The sequence below is a fragment of the Terrapene carolina genome, unplaced genomic scaffold (assembly GCF_002925995.2).
Source record: "Terrapene carolina triunguis isolate 2854851 unplaced genomic scaffold, T_m_triunguis-2.0 Scaffold210, whole genome shotgun sequence".
NCBI classification, from domain to species: Eukaryota; Metazoa; Chordata; order Testudines; family Emydidae; genus Terrapene; species Terrapene triunguis.
In genome coordinates, this window is record NW_020664561.1 from 43,669,106 (window position 1) to 43,691,960 (window position 22,855).

The 22,855-nt window shown below is 41.1% G+C and overlaps 1 protein-coding gene across 1 annotated transcript in view; it reads left to right on the forward strand.

The window, feature by feature from the left end:
• Window positions 1–224: 224 nt before the first annotated feature.
• The window catches only part of LOC113407216 (adhesion G protein-coupled receptor L4-like), a 99,448-nt gene continuing 76,817 nt past the window's right edge, over window positions 225–22,855 (forward strand). The window contains exons 1-2 of the mRNA XM_026655414.2: window positions 225–334; window positions 3,267–3,416. Coding sequence (XP_026511199.1) covers window positions 313–334; window positions 3,267–3,416 — 172 coding nt within the window. The 5' untranslated portion in view covers window positions 225–312. The remainder of the gene's footprint in view (window positions 335–3,266; window positions 3,417–22,855) is intronic.

The following is a 22,855-nucleotide window of genomic DNA, read 5'->3' on the forward strand; positions in this document are numbered from 1 at the left end:
CTCCATACCTACCCCTGCTGCCTGCTTATTCCCCTGTGCTCTCTCATCTGCTCCTTATCTTCCCCTGCAGATCGGTTCCTCTCCTTCTCTACCCTCCCTCTCCAGCTCCTGAGTCACTACGGAGTTTTTTTTTTGGGGGGGGGGAGAATGAGGCTGGGGTAAAGGGCAGGGTAAGGCCAGCAGCTTCACTGGGGTTTCACATTCCTAATGCGCGTGTGCAGACACTTCGCACATGCTCCTACATTCTAAGGCAGGGCAGGTTCTTCTATTACACAGGGACTCAACACCAAGCACTGCATAGCAGCACCACCAATGAAACTACTCCCTCTCCTAGGTAGGTGATTTTGCTTCGCAAATAAGTGAGGGGCAGGTGGAAGAAGTGGTGGGGGTTGGAAAGATGAAACTGGGGGACAACTTTGCAGGGGCTAGGCATGGGATGGAGTCAGTGGCAGATGAGGGGAAAACTCATGGGTAACAGTGATTAAAAGTTTCCCAGAACTCTGGTTAGTGCTGCTGCTGCATTTGACTATCCCATCTCATCAGGGTAACCCCAACATCTTAAAGGCCATAAGTATTAACTCTCTGAATCCCTCAAGTGCTTGCATTTATTTCATTCTGTAATCTCCTCTGTAAAACCAATGCTATTGATTGTCTTGGTTAGGGATGTTCTTGGACTTCACTTCTCCTCTAGCTTTTTTGCTTCTAATATCTGAAAGATGCTCTGAACAGTAAAAATAAATGAGCAAGAAGATGAAACTTGGTAGGAAATGAATTGATTTGGTTTGTATATAGTTTTTAAACAAATGTAATTTTTAATTTTTTGAGTTTTTTCATGAAATTTTTATTTGTCCAGCAAAGCAAATTTTCACTGAACTCTTCAGGGGCAGCGAAAGCTGTAATTGTAACAGTAGGCTAGCAAGTATTCAGCATGATATTTTGGTAGAGAGAAGCAGAACTGCAGGGGAAGGGAGTACCAAGAAGGGACTTTATGTTTTGTAACTTTCCTTATGTCTTTCTAATGGTTTGCAAAGTACAAAGTCGGAAATGTGTTTTCCCTCCAGTGTTAGCTGCCTGGTTTTCTTAATTATATATATTTATGTGGGCATGTATAATTTTTTGTGAACTGTTAGTTTCCTCAAAGTCAGCCGTTCTTCTGTCTTTCTTTGTGTTGAAAACTATACAATGGGAAAGCAGCTTCTTAATTCAGGAATCATTTAGTGGGAGAAAATAGAAGGTAGCAGTTTTGGAACACAGACATGATATTAAAAAGACTTCCTTTAAAATAATTTTAAAATGATAATGCTACAAATGTTGTTCCAGGGGAGTTTAATCTTCTTTCAGATTGTGACTATGTTCTGTGTTAACTAGATATGGGTAGACATGGTTTAAAAATTTATCTGGGGAACTCTCACTGGTATTTTTCACCTGGTTATTGTTGGGTAGTTTGGATTACACTCCATGCTTAATCCTGGATACAAAGGCAAGTATCTGCATCTTCAATAGGAAGGAGTAGAAAGTTTTGAAAATCTTTCAAAGATTTTTCCCACTCCACTATGTACCTTTTATGTTGATCATCATTTTAAGCTTGTTGAACACAGGTTCCAATCCTCCAAAGGTTTAAATGCATACTGAATTTTGAGCATGTAAGTAGTCTTATGGAGTAAGTTTTGCAGGCCTGGAGCTTCAATCCTTTGTACCACTTCAGTGATACCATACTCTTTAATGTTTACATAAAAACATAAGAATGGCCATATTGGGTTGGACCAATGCTCTATCTAGTCCCATGTCCTGTCTTCTGACAGTGGCTCGTGCAAAGTGCTTCAGAGGGAATGAACAGAACAGGGCAATTTATTGAGTGATACACACACTGTTTTCCATTTCCAGCTTCTGGTAGTCAGAGGTTTAGGAACATCCAGAGCATGGGATTGTGTCCCTGACCATCTTGAATAATAGCCATTGATGGACCTATCCTCCTTGGAATTACTTAATTCTTTTTTGAACCCAGTTATACTTTTGGCCTTCACAATATCCCCTGGCAATGAGTTCCACGGGTTGACTGTTCATTGAGAGAAGAAGTACTTCCTTATGTTTGTTTTAAACCTGCTGTCTATTAATTTCATTGGGTGATCCCTGGTTTTTGTGTTATATGAAGGGGTAAATAACACTTCCTTATTCACTTTCTCCATGCCACTCATGATTTTATAGAACTCTACCATACCTAAATCATCTCTTTTCTATGCTGAACAGGTCCTAGTCCTTTTAATCTCTCCTCTTATGGGAGCTGTTCAATACTCTAAACATTTTTTCCCTTCTCTGTACCTTTTCCATTTCTAATATATCTTTTTTGAGATGGGGCAACCAGAACTGCACATAGTATTCCAGGTGTGGGCATACCATGGATTTATATAGTGGCATTATGATTTTTTCTGTTTTTATTATCTATCCCTTTCCTAATGGTTCCTATCATTGTTAGCTTTTTTGACTGCTTCTTCACATTGAGCGGATGTTTTCAGAGAACGATCCACGATGACTCCAAGACCACTTTCTTGAATGGGAGCTGCAAATTTAGACCCCATCATTTTATATGTATAGTTGGGATTATGTTTTCCAATGTGCATTACTTTGCATTTATCAATACTGAATGTCAGCTGCTATTTTGTTACCCAGTCACCCAGTTTTGTACCATCCCTTTGTAACTCCTCACAGTCAGCTTTGAACTTAAATATCTTCAGTAATTTTGTATCATCTTCAAACTTAGCCACCTCACTGTTTACCCTGTTTTCCAGATTGTTTATGAATTTGTTGAACAGCAGTAGTCCTGGTATAGATTCTTTGGGGACCCTGCTATTTACCTCTCTTCAATGTGAAAGCTGACCATTTATTCCTACCCTTTGTTTCCTATCTTTTAACCAGTTACTGATCCATGAGAGGACCTTCCCTCTTATCCCATTACTGCCCATTTTGCTAAAGAACCTTTGGTGAGGGACCTTGTCAAAGGCTTTCTGAAAGTCCAGGGTATGCTATATCCACTGGATTACCCTTGTCCACATGTTTGGGTTTAGAATTCTCAAATTCTAGTAGATTGGTGAGACATGATTTCCCTTTATAAAAGCTGTGCTGACTCTTCCCTAACATATTGTGTTCATCTATGTGTCTGATTGCTGGAACGCCCCCAGTTGGCTGGGTATGTCCTGCCCATATCTGATTTTAGAATTCAGTATGCATTTTAGAAACAAACAAACAAACATGGTTTACATTTGTTTCAGTGTTTGTGTCCAGTCTGCTGGACTATGGCTACACTTCTCCAAACTGCAACATGACGTGCCATAAAGATGCGGCGTGTGAAGTTAAGGGTGGAGTACAAGGTTGCTATTGCTTCCCAGGATTCACAGGAAATGGCATACTTTCCTGTCACGGTAAACCTATTTTACCTATGTACATTGCTACAGGGCATGAAAAATATACCCAGTACCTATTAGCTTGAGGACTAAATTTATAACCAGAATAATACCTATGTTGACATGCCACCAAGGCTAAAAAACTGAAGTACTATCCCTGGTAATTTAAAGTAATAGTGGGTACTGTATTTCATTGTAACTTGTCAATCAATTTTCTATCTAATATTTTAATGTAATTTACCATATTACCAAGTTGGACTTCATTCCACTTTGTCTGTCTTTTCTTTCCTATGATAATTACATATTTTCCCCCAAGTTACTTTCAGCTATTTTTTCCTTCTGTCCTCCTCTCCCCCCCACCCCCACCCCCGCTTTGGAAAGATTACAAGAATAGAAGTACACAATTTATGGAAAGAATGGTTATATAGATCACCTACATTGATTTTCTGCCTTTTTCCACTGCTGCCCACCTCAGTGCTACCAACTCTCATGATATCTGATGTTCTTTTCCTAAAGCCCCAGATCCTGGAGCCCCGTGATTATGTGAGAATCTCAAATTTAATTAAAAAAAAATAACTTTCTATGGAGAAAAGCTTGAAAAAGTGAACTCTAAAGACTAATAAAACAGAAGACAAATATAAAGAGTCCCAAATACAATATTTTAAACCAATCTCATGGATTTTAAGCCCATGACATGACTTTGGAGGGGTCTGACTCAGTATTTTTGAAGCTTGGATAGGCAATACTGCCACTTCCACACTCCTTCACACCGATCCACTTGCACATAAGGCTTTGCAACTTTTCTAGACACCTAATATTAATAACTGATAAGCCAATGTTCCCCCTTTCGCCCCAGCTGCTGGAAAGGGAAGTATGCTGGGATTCCTAACAGGAATCTGTCCCTTGTGGACTCCATCTTTCATAGGTATCTGATTACTTTGAAGCTTCCCTCACCTCCGGCCATATCCCTCTGGCTGCTGGAAGGGCTAAGGAATTTCTCTTTCTCTCTGTTCCCCTCTCCCATCCCAATCTCTACTCAGCATTCTGGGCTGCTGCAACATATGTGGAGAGAAAGGGAGGTCCTGCTACTCTATCCCTCTCTCTGCTTTCAGGCTGCTGCAAGTGAGGTCTCTATACTCTTCCTCTCCCCCAGCCAGGGCCGGCTTTGGCTTTTTTGCCGCCCCAAGCAAAAAAAAACCAAAAAAACCTGCAGGGTGGCCGGAGCGGCAAAGCAAAAAACAAACAAACGGCGCCGGGCGGCTGGGGCGCGGGCGCAGGGAGGCGCCCAGTGCTGCAGATGTGCCCCGGGCGGTGGAGTGCACACCCCGGCTAGCGGGGGGGGGCGGAGGATGGGGAGAGAGAAGGGGGGTGGCCAGGGCTTCCTTCAGCGGGGCGCTCGCCGCGCGACCCCTCCTACCACACCACCTGCCAGGAGGGCTCAGCGCCACTCCGTTCGGCGGGCAGGGAAGGACACGGGCTTCCCTGCGGGGCTTGCTACAGACCTGGCACCGTCTGGGGCAGACGGAGTGCGCAGCCTGCTCCCAGCAGGGCGCTCCCCTCCTCCATGCCGGCGCCCCCTACAAGGCGGACGGAACAGCAAACCAAGAAAAAAAAAATTGGAGGGAAGCCGCCCCTTAGAATCTGCCGCCCCAAGCATGAGCTTGCTCGGCTGGTGCCTGGAGCCGGCCCTGCCCCCAGCCTTCATTTGTGAGTTGCCCTTTGCAATGAAGAGCTGTAGTGCCTGTCTCTGCTGCTCGTCAAGCCATGCCCAGCTGCAGCACTGTGACCTGATTCTTATCAGTTTTCACTGCTGCTCACTAGGTCTTTAATAGCAGTCATGAACAGTAACCAGACTCTGGTCAGAGCTTCCCCTAGTGCACCTTGGCAAAGCTCTGAGCAGAAACAAAGGCACTGGCACTAGCTGTGAGCAGAGTAAAGAAAACATCTCTGCACTTGGGAGCCCTTGATTCAGGTTCATAAGCCTAAAGGTTAGAAATTTACTTTCTTTTTATGAAAGCACAGAACTTGAAGGTGCTTGCCTGGGAAAGCTGCCTTCCCTGCATGTGTCTAGGGAACATTTGGGTGTAAATATAACTGATCAATTAATGAAAAATTGTAGTGACAAAAAACCCAGGTCACCTGAATCCCAGTCCAATGATCTATCCACTAGATCAGTTAATCTAATTGATTGCAATGCTCAATACATGTTTGCAGAATCAAGACCTCTATTTGTGAATCATTATTCAATGAAAAAAATCCAAGAATTTCAATTAATATTATTTGCAGCTCACATTTCCTTCTGCCCCCTTATCGTGTCACTTCGGTATTTTTTCAGTGAGGAGCAATTATGAGTCAGCAATTAAATTCACAGCAAAGATCCCTATTTCCTCTTTCACTATCCTTCCTCCCCAAGGTCTGAGGTATTTTGAATGTTTATATTTTGTTTATTTTAAAAAAAATCCCTCCTCCAAAGACATAGAGATACTTTTGTCTTAAACTGCAGCTGGTGTAAATGGTAACCAATAAGTATCAGTCATTCTCAAAGCCTTGGGGTTGATTAGCTGTATAGAGTTATGCTAAAGGCTTGTCTACGCTACTGCGCGGGGTCGATCTAAGATACGCAACTTCAGCTACGTGAATAGCATAGCTGAAGTCGACATACTTAGATCTACTTACCGCTGTGTCTTCACTGCGGTAAGTCGACAGCAGATGCTCTCCTGTTGACTCCGCTGGCGCTCCTTGTTCTGGTGGAGCACCGGAGTTGATGGGAGAGTGCTCAGCATAGGCGCGATAAAGCAAACCCCACTGGATCGATCGCTGCCCGCCAATCCAGCGGGTAGTGTAGATAAGCCCTAAGTGTCAGGAGGCTGAATCCTTCAAAACAAATTCCTACAAGCATTCAATTAAGGCAGCTTCCAGGCAGATTCATGGTGCATCACAGTGAAATCAAGACTGTTTGGGTATGTCTACACAGCAAAGAAAAGCCCGCGACTGGCCTGTGCCAGCCAACTCAGGCTTGTGGGCCTCAAGTGGCAGGGCTGCTTCATTCCTATGGAGACTTTCAGTCTCTTGCTGGAGCCTGAGCTCTGGGATCCTCCCATTTCATGGACCTACAGCCCAGGACACGGCTATGAAACAGCCCCACAGACTGAGCCTGAGTAGGCTGTCATGGGCCAGCCATGGGTTTTTCTTTGCTGTGTAGACATCCCTTAGAAGCCTCAGTTAGGTGAGACCAACAGTTTCTATAACAAACTACCTCTAAAACCACCAAAGTCACTTACCCTCCAGCTTAATAGGGCAGTTCATATATGGGGTGCTCTTCCTGAAAGAGAGGCTGTGTTATGCATAACATTGTTAACAATGTATGTATTCTTATAATAGCATAAACAAGTTCACTCCATTTTAATTGGATAGGCTCTAAAAAGGATTAAAAATATAGTCAAGCTACACCTCATCATAATTAGGTTAAAGCTAAAAAATGTAGAGCAAAGCTGCAGTTGGTTAATGATGTATTAGATCTTATTGTTCTAGATAAAGCATGCAGCACAAGTTTCTACTATTCCAGAGAAAGCTACACATTTCTCTTCAATTAATAAGTTTAGGCTTTTATGATGATAATTCAGTCACCTTCAAAGCAGACCATCAATCATGCATTAACATAAGCATTTTTTCTAAATAGTGCATATAATGCCATTTTGTAAGAATTTTAGCCCTTTTTGTTATTTAGAAAGGTTGTAACAGTCATAATTACTGTCATTAACATGAATAATGTTGCACTGCGTAAGCCTATCTTCTCTTCTGTATTGCATCTTTCCGTTGATAACCAACCAAACCACAGTAGCTGTTTCTTTTGAAAAAGAAGTTCAAGCTCCATTTTTGTCTTCATGATATGATTTTTCTCTCTGTAAAATGCTTTTAACATCAAAACACACCCGTTGTCAGTTTAATTCCAAGTCAGTTTATATAAAACTGTCCCTCTTTATTTAAAGGGACATGCTCAATTATTTCTAAGTGGTTTTAATTTGTCTCTTTACACTCAGTTGCTTGTAACACCTTTTAAGTACTTGTAAAAATTATTTTCCTGCCAAGTCTGTCTTTTCAATGTGATACACTTAGACATTTCCCTCTGAGTTTATTGTGGAGCACAAGGCAATATAGTCCTGTTACTTATTTCCTAGCACTATCATTGATCAATCATGAATCACTGATGTCAGCATACCTTAGGGAATGGGGTTTGTTAGTTAATTTGTCCTCTCTTTGCCAGCTGGCTAAGTGACTGCAGAGCACACAAAATTATTGGACTCACTGTGTCTAGATAAAGATACACATATATATGAATTTAATTTCCTGGTGTCAAAATCATGGATTTTAAAGTAATTATCCATTTAGAACCGTGTGGATTTTTTCCCACCAGATATCAGGCGTTTTCAATTAGGTCATGTTTTGGATCTTCAGGAAGCACGGTTTCATCCAATCCTGCAAACAGTTACTTCCATGGCTAGTCCCATTGTCTTCAGTGGGAATATGTGTAGGAGTGAGCATAGCTATGGGAATGACTGTTTGCTGAATCTGGCATCTTCTATATATTAGCATTATAATTTACACAGTGATAAATTCTGTCTGAATATAATCCTCCAGAAAGCTACAGATGAGTCACTTTTTCAAACTTTACACTACATTGCTGCAAATGCACCTTATATTTCTCTTATTTCTTGTAAAAGATCTGTGTCTCTAACTCCCAATTTATAATATGACGCAGAGAGAATGACCTTACAAAATGTAATAGTTTTCCTTCTAGGGCTCGCTTTAGGGGCATATCTAGTAGTATATTTTGAATATAATGCATATGGCTTTAGCTGCATATTTCCTTCCATCTGTAATTGAACTTGCACAGCTAACATTAAGGTAAAGCATGAAGCTAGCATTACAGTAAAAATATAACCAAATAGGACTGATTTATCAGAGAATTAACTTCCTTTCATGCAAGATTTCTGTGGATTTTGTACAAATAAATAGAATATATCTGCCACTTTCATAAATCCTTTTCTTTATATAAAAAGGGTGACCTTTTTCTTTTGTACACAAAACATCCTTACAAGCTAAAGAGAACAGAATTGGCCATGTAAATTACATGTTGCTTGTAATCCTGACTTCCTCCATTCCAAAAAACTTTCAGACCTTTAGAGAAAAGCAGGGTGCAGAAGTGAAGCTTAATGGAAGTCAATCTTTTATTTTTAAAACAGAGAGAAAAATGGGCTGGCACCGTTTAAGCTTTCTCAAGCAGCTCTATCATTTCAACACTGGCTGCCTCTTGCATGCTGACTGCCAATTTGCGGCTTTGTTGGCACACTGCAGAAAATTTAAGTAAACAGTGTGATCACCGTGTTTACTTTAACTTTCTAAAATATGGCAGGAAAATGAAGCAGTGCTGTTTGTTCCAAGCAGGCAGGCAGGAAAAATAGGAACACAGTATCCCTCCCAGATTTCCTTTTAAATGTCCATTGAAAATTAGCCTTCTAAAAGATGAATCAATCTTATTTGTAAAGTAGATGCAATTTTTTCAGACATAGCGAGAAGGGAATGATGCCATCAAGACAACTTTAAACTTTAGTAGGACACAGGGCTCTGAAAAGCAATCATGTCTCTCTGTCCAATATGCAATAGAGTAATATTTATCAGTTTTCTAGAATCACAGCCTGTGTAAAGTAATATTTTATACCAAAATACAGAAACCCTGTTAAATTGTTGGTAATTTACCTAAATTCAGCTAAATCAAATCAAAAGCCTACTGGAAATCCAAATGTAGATATATTATTAATGTGTCTTGTTTTATTGAGAAGCACGGTGCTGGCTTTATGGCTTTAGCCAACTCTGAAGATGATCTCTCCTGCAAGACACCAGGTTATCACCCTAATGTGATGTTGTCATATTCCGCCATCCAGCCTTCATGACAGTCACTGAATTCGTTTTGATTCATCAGTGTCCCTATGGTCAATAAATGGTATACTATAGGTGTGTGGTTTCCAGAGAGATTATTTCCTTATAAAGTAACATGGCCCTATAAAACCATTGTCTCTAGTCATTTTATTCTATAAAAAGATGGTCTTTAGCAGCAAACAGTCTAGTCTAAATGCTGGCCCAGCAAAGGATAATTTTTGTTGTTAGCAGCAGATACGCATCATTAAATGTCACAAAGCTTTTACTTCTATGTTTACCAAAAAGTCTGAAACCACTAACATAAAGGATCCAGTCCACCCACTTCTAAATCCATGTCACTGGTATCAGTAACCAGAAACCATAAAAGCCAAATTACAGCAGTTTTAGCATAGTGCAGAGTTGTTGGGAGATGATATGCGTTGGTCAGACACATGTTATTAGGCTCAATATAGGGGTAATGGGGGAAAATTATTTTGCCTGTGTTATGCATAAGATCAGACTAGATCATCTAATGGTCTCTCCTGGCCTTGAAATCTATTAAACCCTTTTGCTCCATCATCCCGCAATGCACCTGCTCAGGATACAGCCATGTGATTGATCATGTCCTAGTAGTGCAAAGGTAGGAGGCACCATTGCTGACATCCATGCACGCAACTCAGAGTATTCTACACTTCCTGTGCACTGGCCAGAGGCTGTGGGTCTGTGAAGAAGGAAATTGTACAAATGTAATAGGGGCTGTCACTGAGTGTACTCACTCTGGGTCCCCAGCAGTATTGTGTGTACTCCTGCCCTCTGTAAGCCCATGTGCTGCCCTCTGTAGGCCACCATTTGGGTACTGCACCTCCTCATCATTGTTACAGCAGCTCAGGCTTTCTGTAAATAAGATGAAAGTGAATAAAGTTCCAAGCCTGCAAACTGTTCCTCACATGAATAGTTATGCTGAGGTCAATGGGCAAGGACTGCTCACTTGACTAGGAGTTTGCAGTATCAAGTCCTCAGTCCGTTGTTCATGAAGATCTGAAGCCATGAAAAGCTTGGTACCGACACATTGTACTCCAACCCTAGCGTCTATTGAAAGCAATTTTATTTTTTTCTTTGCATTAATATTGGCTGACTTTGACATTCATATTATTAGGTAGGGTCCTCCTGGGAGACTGACCATCATTCTGGGAGAAGGGGCTCGCTGAGTGAAGTGTGTGCATAGTCTTGTGAATAAGGTGCCTGGCTTTGGTATACAGCACACGGATGTGGTTCAAGTTTTCTTTGTGCTTCTATTAAAATTCTGTACTTTATGTAGTAAAGAATGTAAGGGATCTTCTGGAATTTGCTGACCTAGGAAGGTCAATCCTTCTTGCAGATCAGGAGGCTAGAAAGGCTGACCTGAAGCACAGCTCTGCAACATGGAGTTGTGAAGGAGTCCCAAGGGGTGATGTGTCCAGTCCTCTCCTCCACATGGGCTAACATTAGTTTAATTAGCAAACTTGAGGCATACTGAGCATGTGTAATGCTGACTGTCCCTAGTTGTCAGCGGCCAGGTTTGAACGGGGGCTCTCTGGAGCTTAGTGCATGAGCCTCTACCACATGAGCTAAAAGCCAGATGGCTCTTAGCTAAGGCTGTAGAGCAGACTCATTAATCTCTCTCTCTAAACATGGTCTTGGTGCCACTAGATGGGACAAAACACCACACCCAGGAGGTGTGTGGGTTACATACTTCCCTTAGCTGAGGAAGCGCGTCCTGAGTTTCAGACACTTCCCAGTTGAAATCCCAGATGAGCCCCCACTTGTAATGCCGACAGACCCCGGTCGTCAGCGGGCGGGATCAAACCGGGGATCTCTGGAGTTTAGTGCATGAGCCTCCACCGCATGAGCTAAAAGCCAACTGGCTCTTAGCTAAGGCTGTAGAGCAGACTCATTAATCTCTCTCTCTAAATGGTCTCGGTGCCACTAGATGGGACAGAACAACACACCCAGCAGGTGCGTGGGTTACACATGCTCAGAGCATTTTCAAAGCATGCCAGGATGCCTGGGCCGAGTCTATTTCTGCCCCCCAGAAAAAGTGCAGACGTAGACATGGTGCTGATTTAGGTAGCCACAACTTCTCCTGAAGAGTTCTGTACATGAGCCGTCACAGAGGCTTCCGTTTTGCTCAGGAGCGGGTCCTATATTATTGGCTCCTCTCTAAAGAAAATATGTGATTCCGGATGAACAATATAAAATCTGAAGAAGAAAATCCAGGATAGAAAAGAATATATTTGTTGAAATGTTTCGTGCCTCTGATCTTGGGCGTGTTATCCAACATTGTTTCATTTTCCCAGCTGTGACATGTGAATAATCATATTTCCTTTCCCAAGGTGCTATGTGAGGCTTTGTTTATTAATAATTGTAACATGAGATCCTTTGATGGAGGATGCTATATTTACCTATCTAAAAGGCCAACACTTTAAAAGACAAATTATCTAGTTGTGTCTTATTTAAAGTGATGCTGTCAGGGCTGAGATGTCCAAAGTATGACCTTCTGCATAAACCTGATTTTTCAAATGTATTTATTTATTTGCATTTCTGCCTACACAAAAAACAAAAACAACAAACACTGCACTCACGTTATCAACTCTCCCAAGCAGCCAACCCAATCTGAACATCTTCGGTGGCTGACTGGAGACATCAGAAGAAAACCCAGGATATGCTATGTTCATTGTGGATATGGATGTGCATGTGGTGTGAGCGAGCCCACTACATCGTACCTCCACATCTTTGCTGGCCCTGTTCTTGGGCGCCAACAGGATGAGGTAACTAAGAATTCATGTTAGCACAGATAGCACAGATTAAAACTATCACGAACAGAGCTGGCAGTGAAGCAAAGGGACGTTGGAATGCAAGACCCTCGTGTGGGATTCCAACAAAGATGCCGGCCTGGATCTTAAAATTTTGTTCAGTGTATGTCATCCAACTCATTGGATGAGGTTTTTTTAAAATATGATTATGGTTCATTCTTTCAGGATAAGCCACATATCTGCAAGGATCCAGATGATAGATTATCTGAAAAAGAACCAAGTGCATATATCTGTCCTCATACCAAAAGGCAGAGTGGTATAGTGGATAGGGCATGGAGTCAGTCACTGGACCTGGTTCTATTCTTGGTTCTGCCACTGACTTGCAGGTTAACCTTTGACAAATCACTTCACCTCTCTGTGACGTTCTGCTGAGGACACCCAGAACTGTCAGCCACTGTGTTATCCCCCTGTGTCAGCAAAAGTGAGCTTTGCTGGAGATTAGACTGTGTCAGCTCCCTGCCACACTGGCCTGTCTGCTTTACCAGCATACTCCTCAAGACTCTGCCAGTCAAACCTTGCCTTCGTGGCAACGATCAATGAACCCCAGGCCCCAGAGACATCTCTGTGCAGTGCCCAGTCCCCTCTCACTAGATACTCAGAAATTATTAAGTTCACTGACTCCAAAGAGCAGAGTGCACACCAGCCTGTTAGCTTAGCTGAGAACTCATACGGTAATTCAATATAACAGCACTGAGATAGTTTATGGTCAAAGTAAGAATACATTTATTAACAAAGAACAGAGATATAAATGATATGAAGCAAGAGAAAAAAGAGATAGTCATGGTTACAAACAAAACAAAACACATTTTCTAGAGACTAAAACTTAAGTTTAGCAAGTTACAATCTTTGTCTAAGCAATCTTCTTACCTAAATCAATTTACCAGCAGCCATAGCCCTGCTGGCCAGGAGATCCAGCTTTCACAGGTTCAGAGGATGCTGTTCCCCATGTTCGCTAAGTGATGGATTCCTAAAACGTCTTTTTGCTAATATTACCCAAAGTCCATTGTCTCTGACTCAAGGGCTAGCAGGGCTTCCTGGGATGCAGATTCTGTCCCCTGGCATGATCGTTAAACTGTTCTCCCTGCTTGTTAGCTTGATGGGGTTGTTTACCTTGTATGTAAATGTACTTTGTCCTCTGCCTGTTATCAGGCCAGTCAGAAAGGGGAAACCATATTCCTTGTCTAGGATAGGCTTAATGAATGCACTGCCTCTCAACCACATTTGAAGGACATATTTCTAGCACACATATATAACTCCCTGTATAAATAAATGGAGATATCCTATCTCCTAGAACTGGAAGGGACCTTGAAAGGTCATCAAGTCCAGCCCCCTGCCTTCACTAGCAGGACCAAGTACTGAGTTTGCCCTAAATCCCTAAGTGACCTCCTCAAGGATTGAACTCACAACGTTGGGTTTAGCAGGCCAATGCTCAAACCACTGATCTATCCTTTCCCCCCCAGTGTATGCAACCCCTACATACATTGCACAGTGATTTTCGGGACTAGCATGTCACCAGTTTAGGTATGATTGCTAACAAGACATCTTTCTGATACATATTATGACAACAGTGTGCTGGGGACAGTGTCAGGCCTGATATGAGTTACAGTATGTTGGGTACTCTGCCAGTTGGCATTAAGGAGCTCCCAAGGTCACAATTACTTACCCACTTTTGAAAAAGCACTTTGAGATCTATGGATGAAAAGCACTATACACGCACTAAGTATTTATTATTACATACATAATTATTGGGGCCTAAACAGTTGTATTTGTCATTATTTCATCTTCACATAAAACAACAGTAGACAGATGGATTTGAACAAATTGAAAATAATTTGGCATGTTGTTTCTTGGCTAGGGTGCATATTTAAAATGTGAATGGGTCCTATGAAACAGGCTACTGTGAAGAAATGGTGAGATTTTACATGTTCTACAAGTTATGTATCTCTCAGATGACAGAAAAAAAATCCTTTTTTGTTTGTTTTGTTTGTATTTTATTTCATTTGAAATCATGCTTTGAACATGAGTAAAGTTCAGTAAATAAATTTTCTGAATGGGCCAGAAGGAGCAAAACTTCCTCTGTTCACATCTTTAATCATATCCCTACACTCTTCTAAATTGCTTCTGATAGCCTCTGAATAGAGCTAAAAAAAAGGTGGGTAGCTGATGTGATAGAAAAGCGTTAGTTTCCCCTTCTCAGAAATGTTCGTAAACCTTCAAGTTGATTATCCAAATATGGATGAATACTTGTTTATTTAATTAAAAATGTGCTTTAACATTCGCCAAGTGTTGCTGACTTCCTTTCTCTAAGAAAGATCCTTTTCATCCTGCTTTGTGGCTCTAAAATCAATCAGCGTATTACATGCTTAGAGGATGTGGGAAAATTCATTTAAGAAGCTGTAAATGTATTATCTTAGAGTCTGCTCTACTTTGTGTCTACCAAAGATATGATTTTATATCGGTATCTCTAGTATCAAAAGTAAAGCGGTCCCAAGGTCCAGAAGTAACAAATACATATAACTAGCTTGTTTGTCTGAAATAAAGTGAAGGTATGTATTTCCAGCATGTGTGTATGTATTAATGTGTGTATATTTGAGTATACACCTATGTGTGTGTGTGTACAGCTATGTATGAAATTGAATTTACATGCAATATATTCCCTAGAAAAATATTTGGAACAAAAATATGAAGTTATCTTTCTAACAAGAAAATGTAAAGAAATATAAAATTGCTATTGTTTTACTTGTGTTGTAAGACTTAACACTTTCTTAAAAGATCAAATGTATACTGGGGTTTAATGGGAAGGAATTGCTTGCATAATTTCCATTACCTTTAGATGTTTAGATCCAGTACCTAGACTTAGACAGTAGTAAAGTTTGCCAACTGTTAGTCACCGCAGTTGTATTTGTGGCTAAGCAGAGAGCTTAGAAAAAATGTGTTAGCTAAAGTAGGATCCCAAAGAATTATACATGTGAAAGAGAATATCATTTCTGTGCAGGTACCTTACTGTTTTCTATAAAGTACCGGTATGTAAATTATTTCTCTATGTGTGGCTGGTCTGGTCTGTTCAATTTATTGTGTCCCCATTGCATAACTTATCTAGCTTAACATTAGAGGACTTGCTCTTAGTTTTTCCCTGGTATGAACTGGGCAGAGGTGGTGGTGGTGTGCATACAACCTCATTTGAAATGTGTAATTTATCCAGGATGATATGCCGGTGCACAATTTTTCTGTGTATGACTGTGAAAAATTGCCAACTGAGCTACTGGCAGACAGGACGTCTAACCCTGTATAAATCTTGTATGGATAAAAGACTTTAAGAAGGAAATTGACACTTCGGGCCTCTATTTGCCGTCGAAAGAGATAATGACATTCTCCAAGAAGATCAGAATCTAACCAAACATTGTATTCTAAATACAGAGCACAAAGCCAGGTGCCATTTGTGAAAATGCTATTGAGTGGGTGAGGGAACCCAAGAACCGTTTTTTTGCCCTGTATATTTTTTTAGGTACACAGATTTAATTTGGAGATTATGCTTTGAAAATAAAATTTATAGTATGTGTGTTTTTGGCTGATAAGAAATTGATTTTGTGACCTTGGTAGACTCTAATTGAAATATCTGGCACTGGGTTTTGTGGCGGTTAGAGGAAGCCATATATGCTTGGAACCATATTATTTTTTCACCTTGAACTCTGCAGTTAATCACAACTGTAATCACTGGGTGGAAGGAAGCTGCTATTTTGATGTGGTACAAGGAAACTGAATAATCTCTGTTCATTGTCTAATGGGTAGAGTCTTATGTGATTACTTTGGGATTTAGAGCTAAGGTTAAGAGATTCATGATCATTTTAAAAATGGAGATTTGTGGGTGAATTAACATTGAATAAACATGGAGGGACAGAACCACAGCTACAGTTGTGCTGGACACAGTGCAAAGGAAGGAAAAGGAAGTTTAAGGCTCAGTTGAGCAACATCATGATCCTGCTCCCTTTGTATACAGAACTGGACACCTTTGGCTGAGGCTCTTCTAATTTACACTCTCTGCTAGCCTCCCGCCCTCCCAACACCAGAAAACTGATGTAGTGAAAGGGCATCCTGACCACTCACATTCTTCTATACCGTGCCAGCAATAGGGAGGTGGATTGGCACTGGCATAAGAACTTCTGTGTCAGTGGATTGCCTTGTGAAGAGAAGATCTCTGCAGCCCAGCATAGGGGCAAAGTGCACCACTTGTATGGCATGTAGCAGCAACCTTACATGGCAGAAACCTGCCCAAAGTATTTTTCTGGTGGCTTTTCAATGTTATGTTTGTTTGATGTTGGGAGTGAATTTTTGGCCCAGTTTAGGTTCAGGCAAGTGTGACAGTCTGAAGTTTTTGGTAAACCAATGTTGTTTACACAGTTGTAGTGGCCATGTTAGTCCCAGGATATTAGAGAGAGAAGGTGAGTGAGGTAATATCTTTTATTGGACCAATTTCTGATGGTGAGAGAGACAAGCTTTCGAGCTTACACAGAGCTCTTCGTAAGCTCAAGAAATTGTCTGTTTCACCAATAGAAGTTGGTCCAATAAAAGATATTACCTCACCCACCTTGTCCCTGTAAACCAATGTGGCAGATAGTCTCATTATTTTAGTTATGATTTAATGTAACTCATTTGTTACCTTGACACAAGGATCTTGTTTCTTCAAACTAGAAAATTAAACTGGCTGAAAATCCTCCATAATAAATGGTTATTTGTTCAAAAACAGTCAAATCCAATCTTTATTTATGTTAGAGGTGTTCAATATAGAAAAATAGATCTTGCGGATATGCATTGCCTTTTATGCTTTATTCATAATGAAAGCTATTCACATACACAGCTATCTAAATAAGTTACCTTGAGGGAGGGCATAAGTATAGATGGTGACTAGCATGTTTATATAGTTAATATTTATTTGTTGCAAACAGTGTCTGGAAAGGATTTGGGGCTAGTTTGTAGTATTTTGAAAGTGTAACAGATTGTTTCTCATCCCTAAGAAGCTGCTCTGCAAAGGCCAATGAATAGCCAAATTGCAAGAGGCCAAAAAAGGATGAATTCTGAAAATTCATTCCTGTCCCATCTGAACAGAGAAACACCATTCCGCTGCCTCCATTCCACTCCTTTACACCACAGCATAAAGGGGGCAGAAACCACCAGCATCTCCCCAGTTGAGGAGTCCATAGCATGGGAGAGAGTCCCCAAACAGTTGCAGAGCTAGCATAGCTGGTGGCTGTGCCCTTCTTCCCACAGCCCACCTTTGTATGGAGAGGTCACATTACAACAGAAGCTTCCCTTCACTTAAATAAATCATCATGGAGAGGAATACGGGAAGGAGTGCAGAGCCTGTGGAGGGGTGACTGGATCTGTACTTATGCAGCTCCATTGGCCCCAAATTAGCACGTAGTGTAGAGGGGAAGTGAGTGGAAGTTGAGACTGCTCAATAACCAACAGGATCAGGCCCCTTGTGTCCAGCCAAAAAGCACAGTAAAGTATTTAATCATTTATATCCATGGTGGTGCAAGCATCTGTCTCGAAACGGTGAGTGATGCAAAAATGTCAGTTTCACTGTCCTATTGTATAAAGGATACATCATGCATACAGAGAGAATTTTATCTCCATAACAACCACAGAGAAAATAGGAAAGGCAAATAGCTTCAAATGAATATTGACTTAAAAGCAGATTTGGGGAAAGTTTCTATAACTTAACACAGCTTCTCATGTAGGTTAATCTGAATAGAAATGAACTTTGGGTTGCAGCTGTAAATGGTGTGCGGCCCTGGCTCAGCCCCTTTTCATCTACCACAGTATAATAAGTGGGTGTCATGCAAATCTTGGTGCAGTAATTGTAAATATGATTAAGATTTTATTAGACCTAGTTCCATGATTAGGATCCTGGAACATTTTAGTAAAGCTGTCTTTAGACAAATGAGATCATAGTCTGCTTTTAAAGATGCATCACGTGGCATCGTTGTTTTCACAGGCAGGGCTAAGAGCTCAAACGTGTTATCGCCTAGGTGTGTCAGGATACGACGGTGGGCTACAAAAATGCTAAGTTCACTTGTATCACTATACACACAATGTCTAAGAGTGAGAGGGATGTGGCAGGAGATATTGAGGTAATATTTACACAGCTGTGTGCTGCAAAGAAAACATTCATTAGCTGAACTTTTTGTACATCCTCTTGGTTTGCATGCACTGCCAAATGCTGCTTGCTGTGGGGGTGCTCCAACTGGCCTCTGGGCTGGATTCTTTGTTCTCACACACTGGGCTCTCGAGTGTTGTCCCTAGCCTGCCTTTCATCCTTCCACAAAAACCTCTAGCTCGAGTGTGGTGGTGTTTTATACCCAAGCTAGCTGGCCTGTCAGCAGGTACAGGCTGAAACTCGAGTGCTGTTGACAGCTAGTAACAGAGCCACTCTGCTGTGTGGATACATGCTATGGCTTGTCCGGACAGGATTTTAGGGTTCCCCCTTCATTTTGTTTAGAAACAACTAAGTCCCCCTTTTGCATTTTCTGGCTAGCAGAGCAGACACCTGACCCTCAGTGAGGGAACTCAGATAGTAGCTCTTGGGTCAGCTTTTAGCTGTATTCTGTGGCACTATGATAAGAAAAATCCCCTTTGATTTACTTGGTTTCCACGTAAATTATACTCTCCCTTTAGTGATAGGAACTACTGAATCAATAACAGTGATGATGACACTGTATGCCAAACTTCCATCATTAGTCCATTGAGGGGGTGCTGATGCTGACTATAATGTAATGGGGCAGAGACTTGTAGATGACTTTTACAAGCCACAACAGCCATAGAACATGTACCTATAGGTTGGGGCAGAGTTTCCAAAAAGTTGAGAGTGGAGCACTGTTGAAATCTAGCTCTTATTTAGGTGCCCAAATGGGAGTTGAGCTGTTTTGAAAATATGGTCCTGGTTGTGGGTGCTGAGCAATTGAAAATAAGAACATAAGAATGGCCATACTGGGTCAGACTAAAGGTCCATCCAGCCCAGTATCCTGTCTACCGACAGTGACCAATGTCAGGTGTCCCAGAGGGAGTGAACCTAACAGGTAATGATCAAGTGATCTCTCTCCTGCCATCCATCTCCACCCTCTTACAAACAGAGGCTAGGGACACCATTCCTTACCCATCCTGGCTAATAGCCATTAATGGACTTAACCTCCAGGAATTTATCTAGTTCTCTTTTAAACCCTGTTATAGTCCTAGCCTTCACAACCTCCTCAGGCAAGGAGTTCCACAGGTTGACTGTGCGCTGTGTGAAGAAGAACTTCCTTTTATTTGTTTTAAACCTGCTGCCCATTAATTTCATTTGGTGGCCCCTAGTTCTCATATAATGGGAACAAGTAAATAACTTTTCCTTATTCACTTTCTCCACACCACTCATGATTTTATATACCTCTATCATATCCCCCCTTAATCCCCCCCTTTTCTAAGCTGAAAAGTCCTAGCCTCTTTAATCTTTCCTCATATGGGACCCGTTCCAAACCCCTAATCCTTTTAGTTGCCCTTCTCTGAACCTTTTCTAATTCCAGTATATCTTTTCTGAGATGAGAAGACCATATCTGTACACGGTATTCAAGATGTGGACGTACCATGGATTTATATAAGGGCAATAAGATATTCTCCATTGTATTCTCTATCCCTTTTTTAATGATTCCTAACATCCTGTTTGCTTTTTTGACTGCCGCTGCACACTGCATGGACGTCTTCAGAGAACTATCCACGATGACTCCAAGATCTCTTTCCTGATTAGTTGTAGCTAAATTAGCCCCCATCATATTGTATGTATAGTTGGGGTTATTTTTTCCAATGTGCATTACTTTACATTTATCCACATTACATTTCATTTGCCATTTTGTTGCCCAGTCACTTAGTTTTGTGAGATCTTTTTGAAGTTCTTCACAGTCTGCTCTGGTCTTAACTATCTTGAGCAGTTTAGTATCATCTGCAAACTTTGCCACCTCACTGTTGACCCCTTTCTCCAGATCATTTATGAATAAGTTGAATAGGATTGGTCCTAGGACTGACCCTTAGGGAACACCACTATTTACCCCTCTCCATTCTGAAAATTTACCATTTATTCCTACCCTTTGTTCCCTGTCTTTTAACCAGTTCTCAATCCATGAAAGGATCTTCCCTCTTATCCCGTGACAAATCTGGCCCTTCATTTTATGCCCTTGTGTGCTAGCAGTTTTTACTTTTGATTTACTTATTTTGAAATTGCAAAGACCCTTTAATTAGGGAGGGAACTATATGGATGAGTTAGATCTGCTAGTGGTAATGGCTCCTCTGCCACAAGAGATTCAATAATTAGATAAGCAGATAATCTCCTCCTTATTGATGAGATTTAGAAAATCATAAGGACATTATACTATTACAGTACAATGTTTAACATCAGTAAATGGAGAAAAAGCATTCTGGCAATTTTTATCAGCTGCAATGCACGTAGAGGGACATTTTTCTTCCTTTTGAACAGCACAACACCGAACATTTCCTACATCCCTCCTTGTTACATATGTTTACTTTTTTGGTGGTTAAACCCCCCATAAACCTGAAATTGAAGGCTTGCTATTAGAATACTTGCTGACAGCTCCATCAATAACATCCTTTCCATTAGTACCATCACATCGTGATTCATCTGTTCTGCTCGATATAGTCAATTTAACCAGATGTATCTTCCTCACTTAATTTGGATCCACTTCCCCTCATTGGTGATTTTTTTCTTTAGACACTTTATCAGCTCCCCACTGTAAACCTGTGTTTATCTTTGGTACCCTTTTAGTTGTGGAATTCAGGTAGCCTGCAGAAAAACAGAGTAATTGGCTTGCTGCGGGCGAAGAGTGGGAGTGGCTGAAAGGAACGGCAAACTCCAATGCACAAGACAACAGTACTGCCCTTTTGCCTCCAATGGCTGCTATCCCAGGCTGTGGACTGGAATTCCAGCTTCAATCCCTCGGCACCACTTGCATGGAATGTTAGGGCACTGGATCTGCGTAATCACCTCAGCCAGTCTGCTTCCAGCAAGAGCCTTCCATTCCAGGCTGTTCATAGCCAGCACAGAGACCCATCCTCAGTGTGCAAGATAATGTGGGGCCACTCTGTGCAGAACTCCACTGGAAGCTCTCCTCACACAGGATCCTCAGCACCATGTACAATAACATCGCTTTATTGAGTTCAGTGGCGCTATGGCTATTTACACCAGCTGAGGATCTGGTCCAATGATCTTCCCACGCTTCAGTGTAAGAAACAAAAACAAAAACAAAACAAAAAGTGAGAAAGAATTAATTGAAATTTAACATTTGTTTTCAGCATTAAACATTCAAGCAACAGCTTTATCTGGTGAAACCGATAATATTGCTTGACAACAAAACCTATGTTTCCTCAGATGCTGATACAGTTAAACGTCTTCTGCAAATATTTTTGGCCCCTAAGTAATCTCTGCAAGTAATACTGGACACTAGCAATGATGCAGATCTGAAAGACTGAAAAATTAAATCTCTTTTAAAGTCATTGATTTAGTCCTACACCCTGGTAGGTGTTCTGATCCAGATCCTCAGGTATGCAGGAGCAGTGCTCAAGGCACCTAAAAGAGGGGGGCAATGGTGGCTTTTCACCCTCTTTCTGTCCCCGATCCATGGTGTAACTTAGAGACTCCTTAAAGCTACTCTAAATTTGCACTGGCTTGCAGGGCCCCACTAGGGATACTATTTGTCTTATACATTTTTTTTCATAATTAATCTGTATTTTGTTAATGGCCAGGTTAGACACTGTTTCTGAGAAGGCAATTGCAATCCTTAAAAGGTTGCTTTATTTTTCTTTCCATGCTATACTAATACTGAATAATGAACATATGTAGGAGTGTTTATACATGCAGTATACATCACTGTTTTGCTTTGCTACAATTTGATAAATGTGATAAACATGATGATTATCCTAACATGCAGAGTTTCATACAAACCCAGGGGGTCTAATTCAGCCCATAATCTGTTTTGGTTTTGCATGCTGTGTGGGCTACAAAGTAGAGGTGAGAGAGATTCCTATATTTTCTCTTGGTAAATACATCTTATCTCTTTCTATATGCATGTGCAAATAGAATACAAATTATAAATGATAGCTACATTTCTTGAAATCTGCTGAAAAGCATCAGAGATCAAAACCTTCTGGTAGAAAATTTGGATCAGTATTTGATTTATGAGGTACTTGACTTCCATAAATATATTAAAAAAATCAGATTCCCTGTGGCTGAAATATCCTCTGCCCTGCACAAAGCTGACTAAAATGGCTTTGGACAGGGATATAAGCAAGAGATGCTGGAGAAGAAATTCACACATCCCAACCTACAGACAGGCTACTGGGACACAACAGAATCCCTCTGTAGGCACAACCCCTATACTGCAATTCCTGGCCATTGCAATAATCTAATCCAGACCCCATGAAAATCAAAGGATAATCTCTCAGATGCTATGTTCTGCTCCATTGGCCCCTCTCCTGGCCAGCTATATCAACCCATTTGGAACTTCCCCTCTCTGACACACTTCCCCTCCCCTCCCTGGTGCATATGGGATGTGGTGGCTGGTCTTCCATATAGCTGAAATGGCACCAAGTTTTTTGTATAAACTCTCCTCAATTGAGTGTATTTCACCCTATAACAAGATGTTCCAT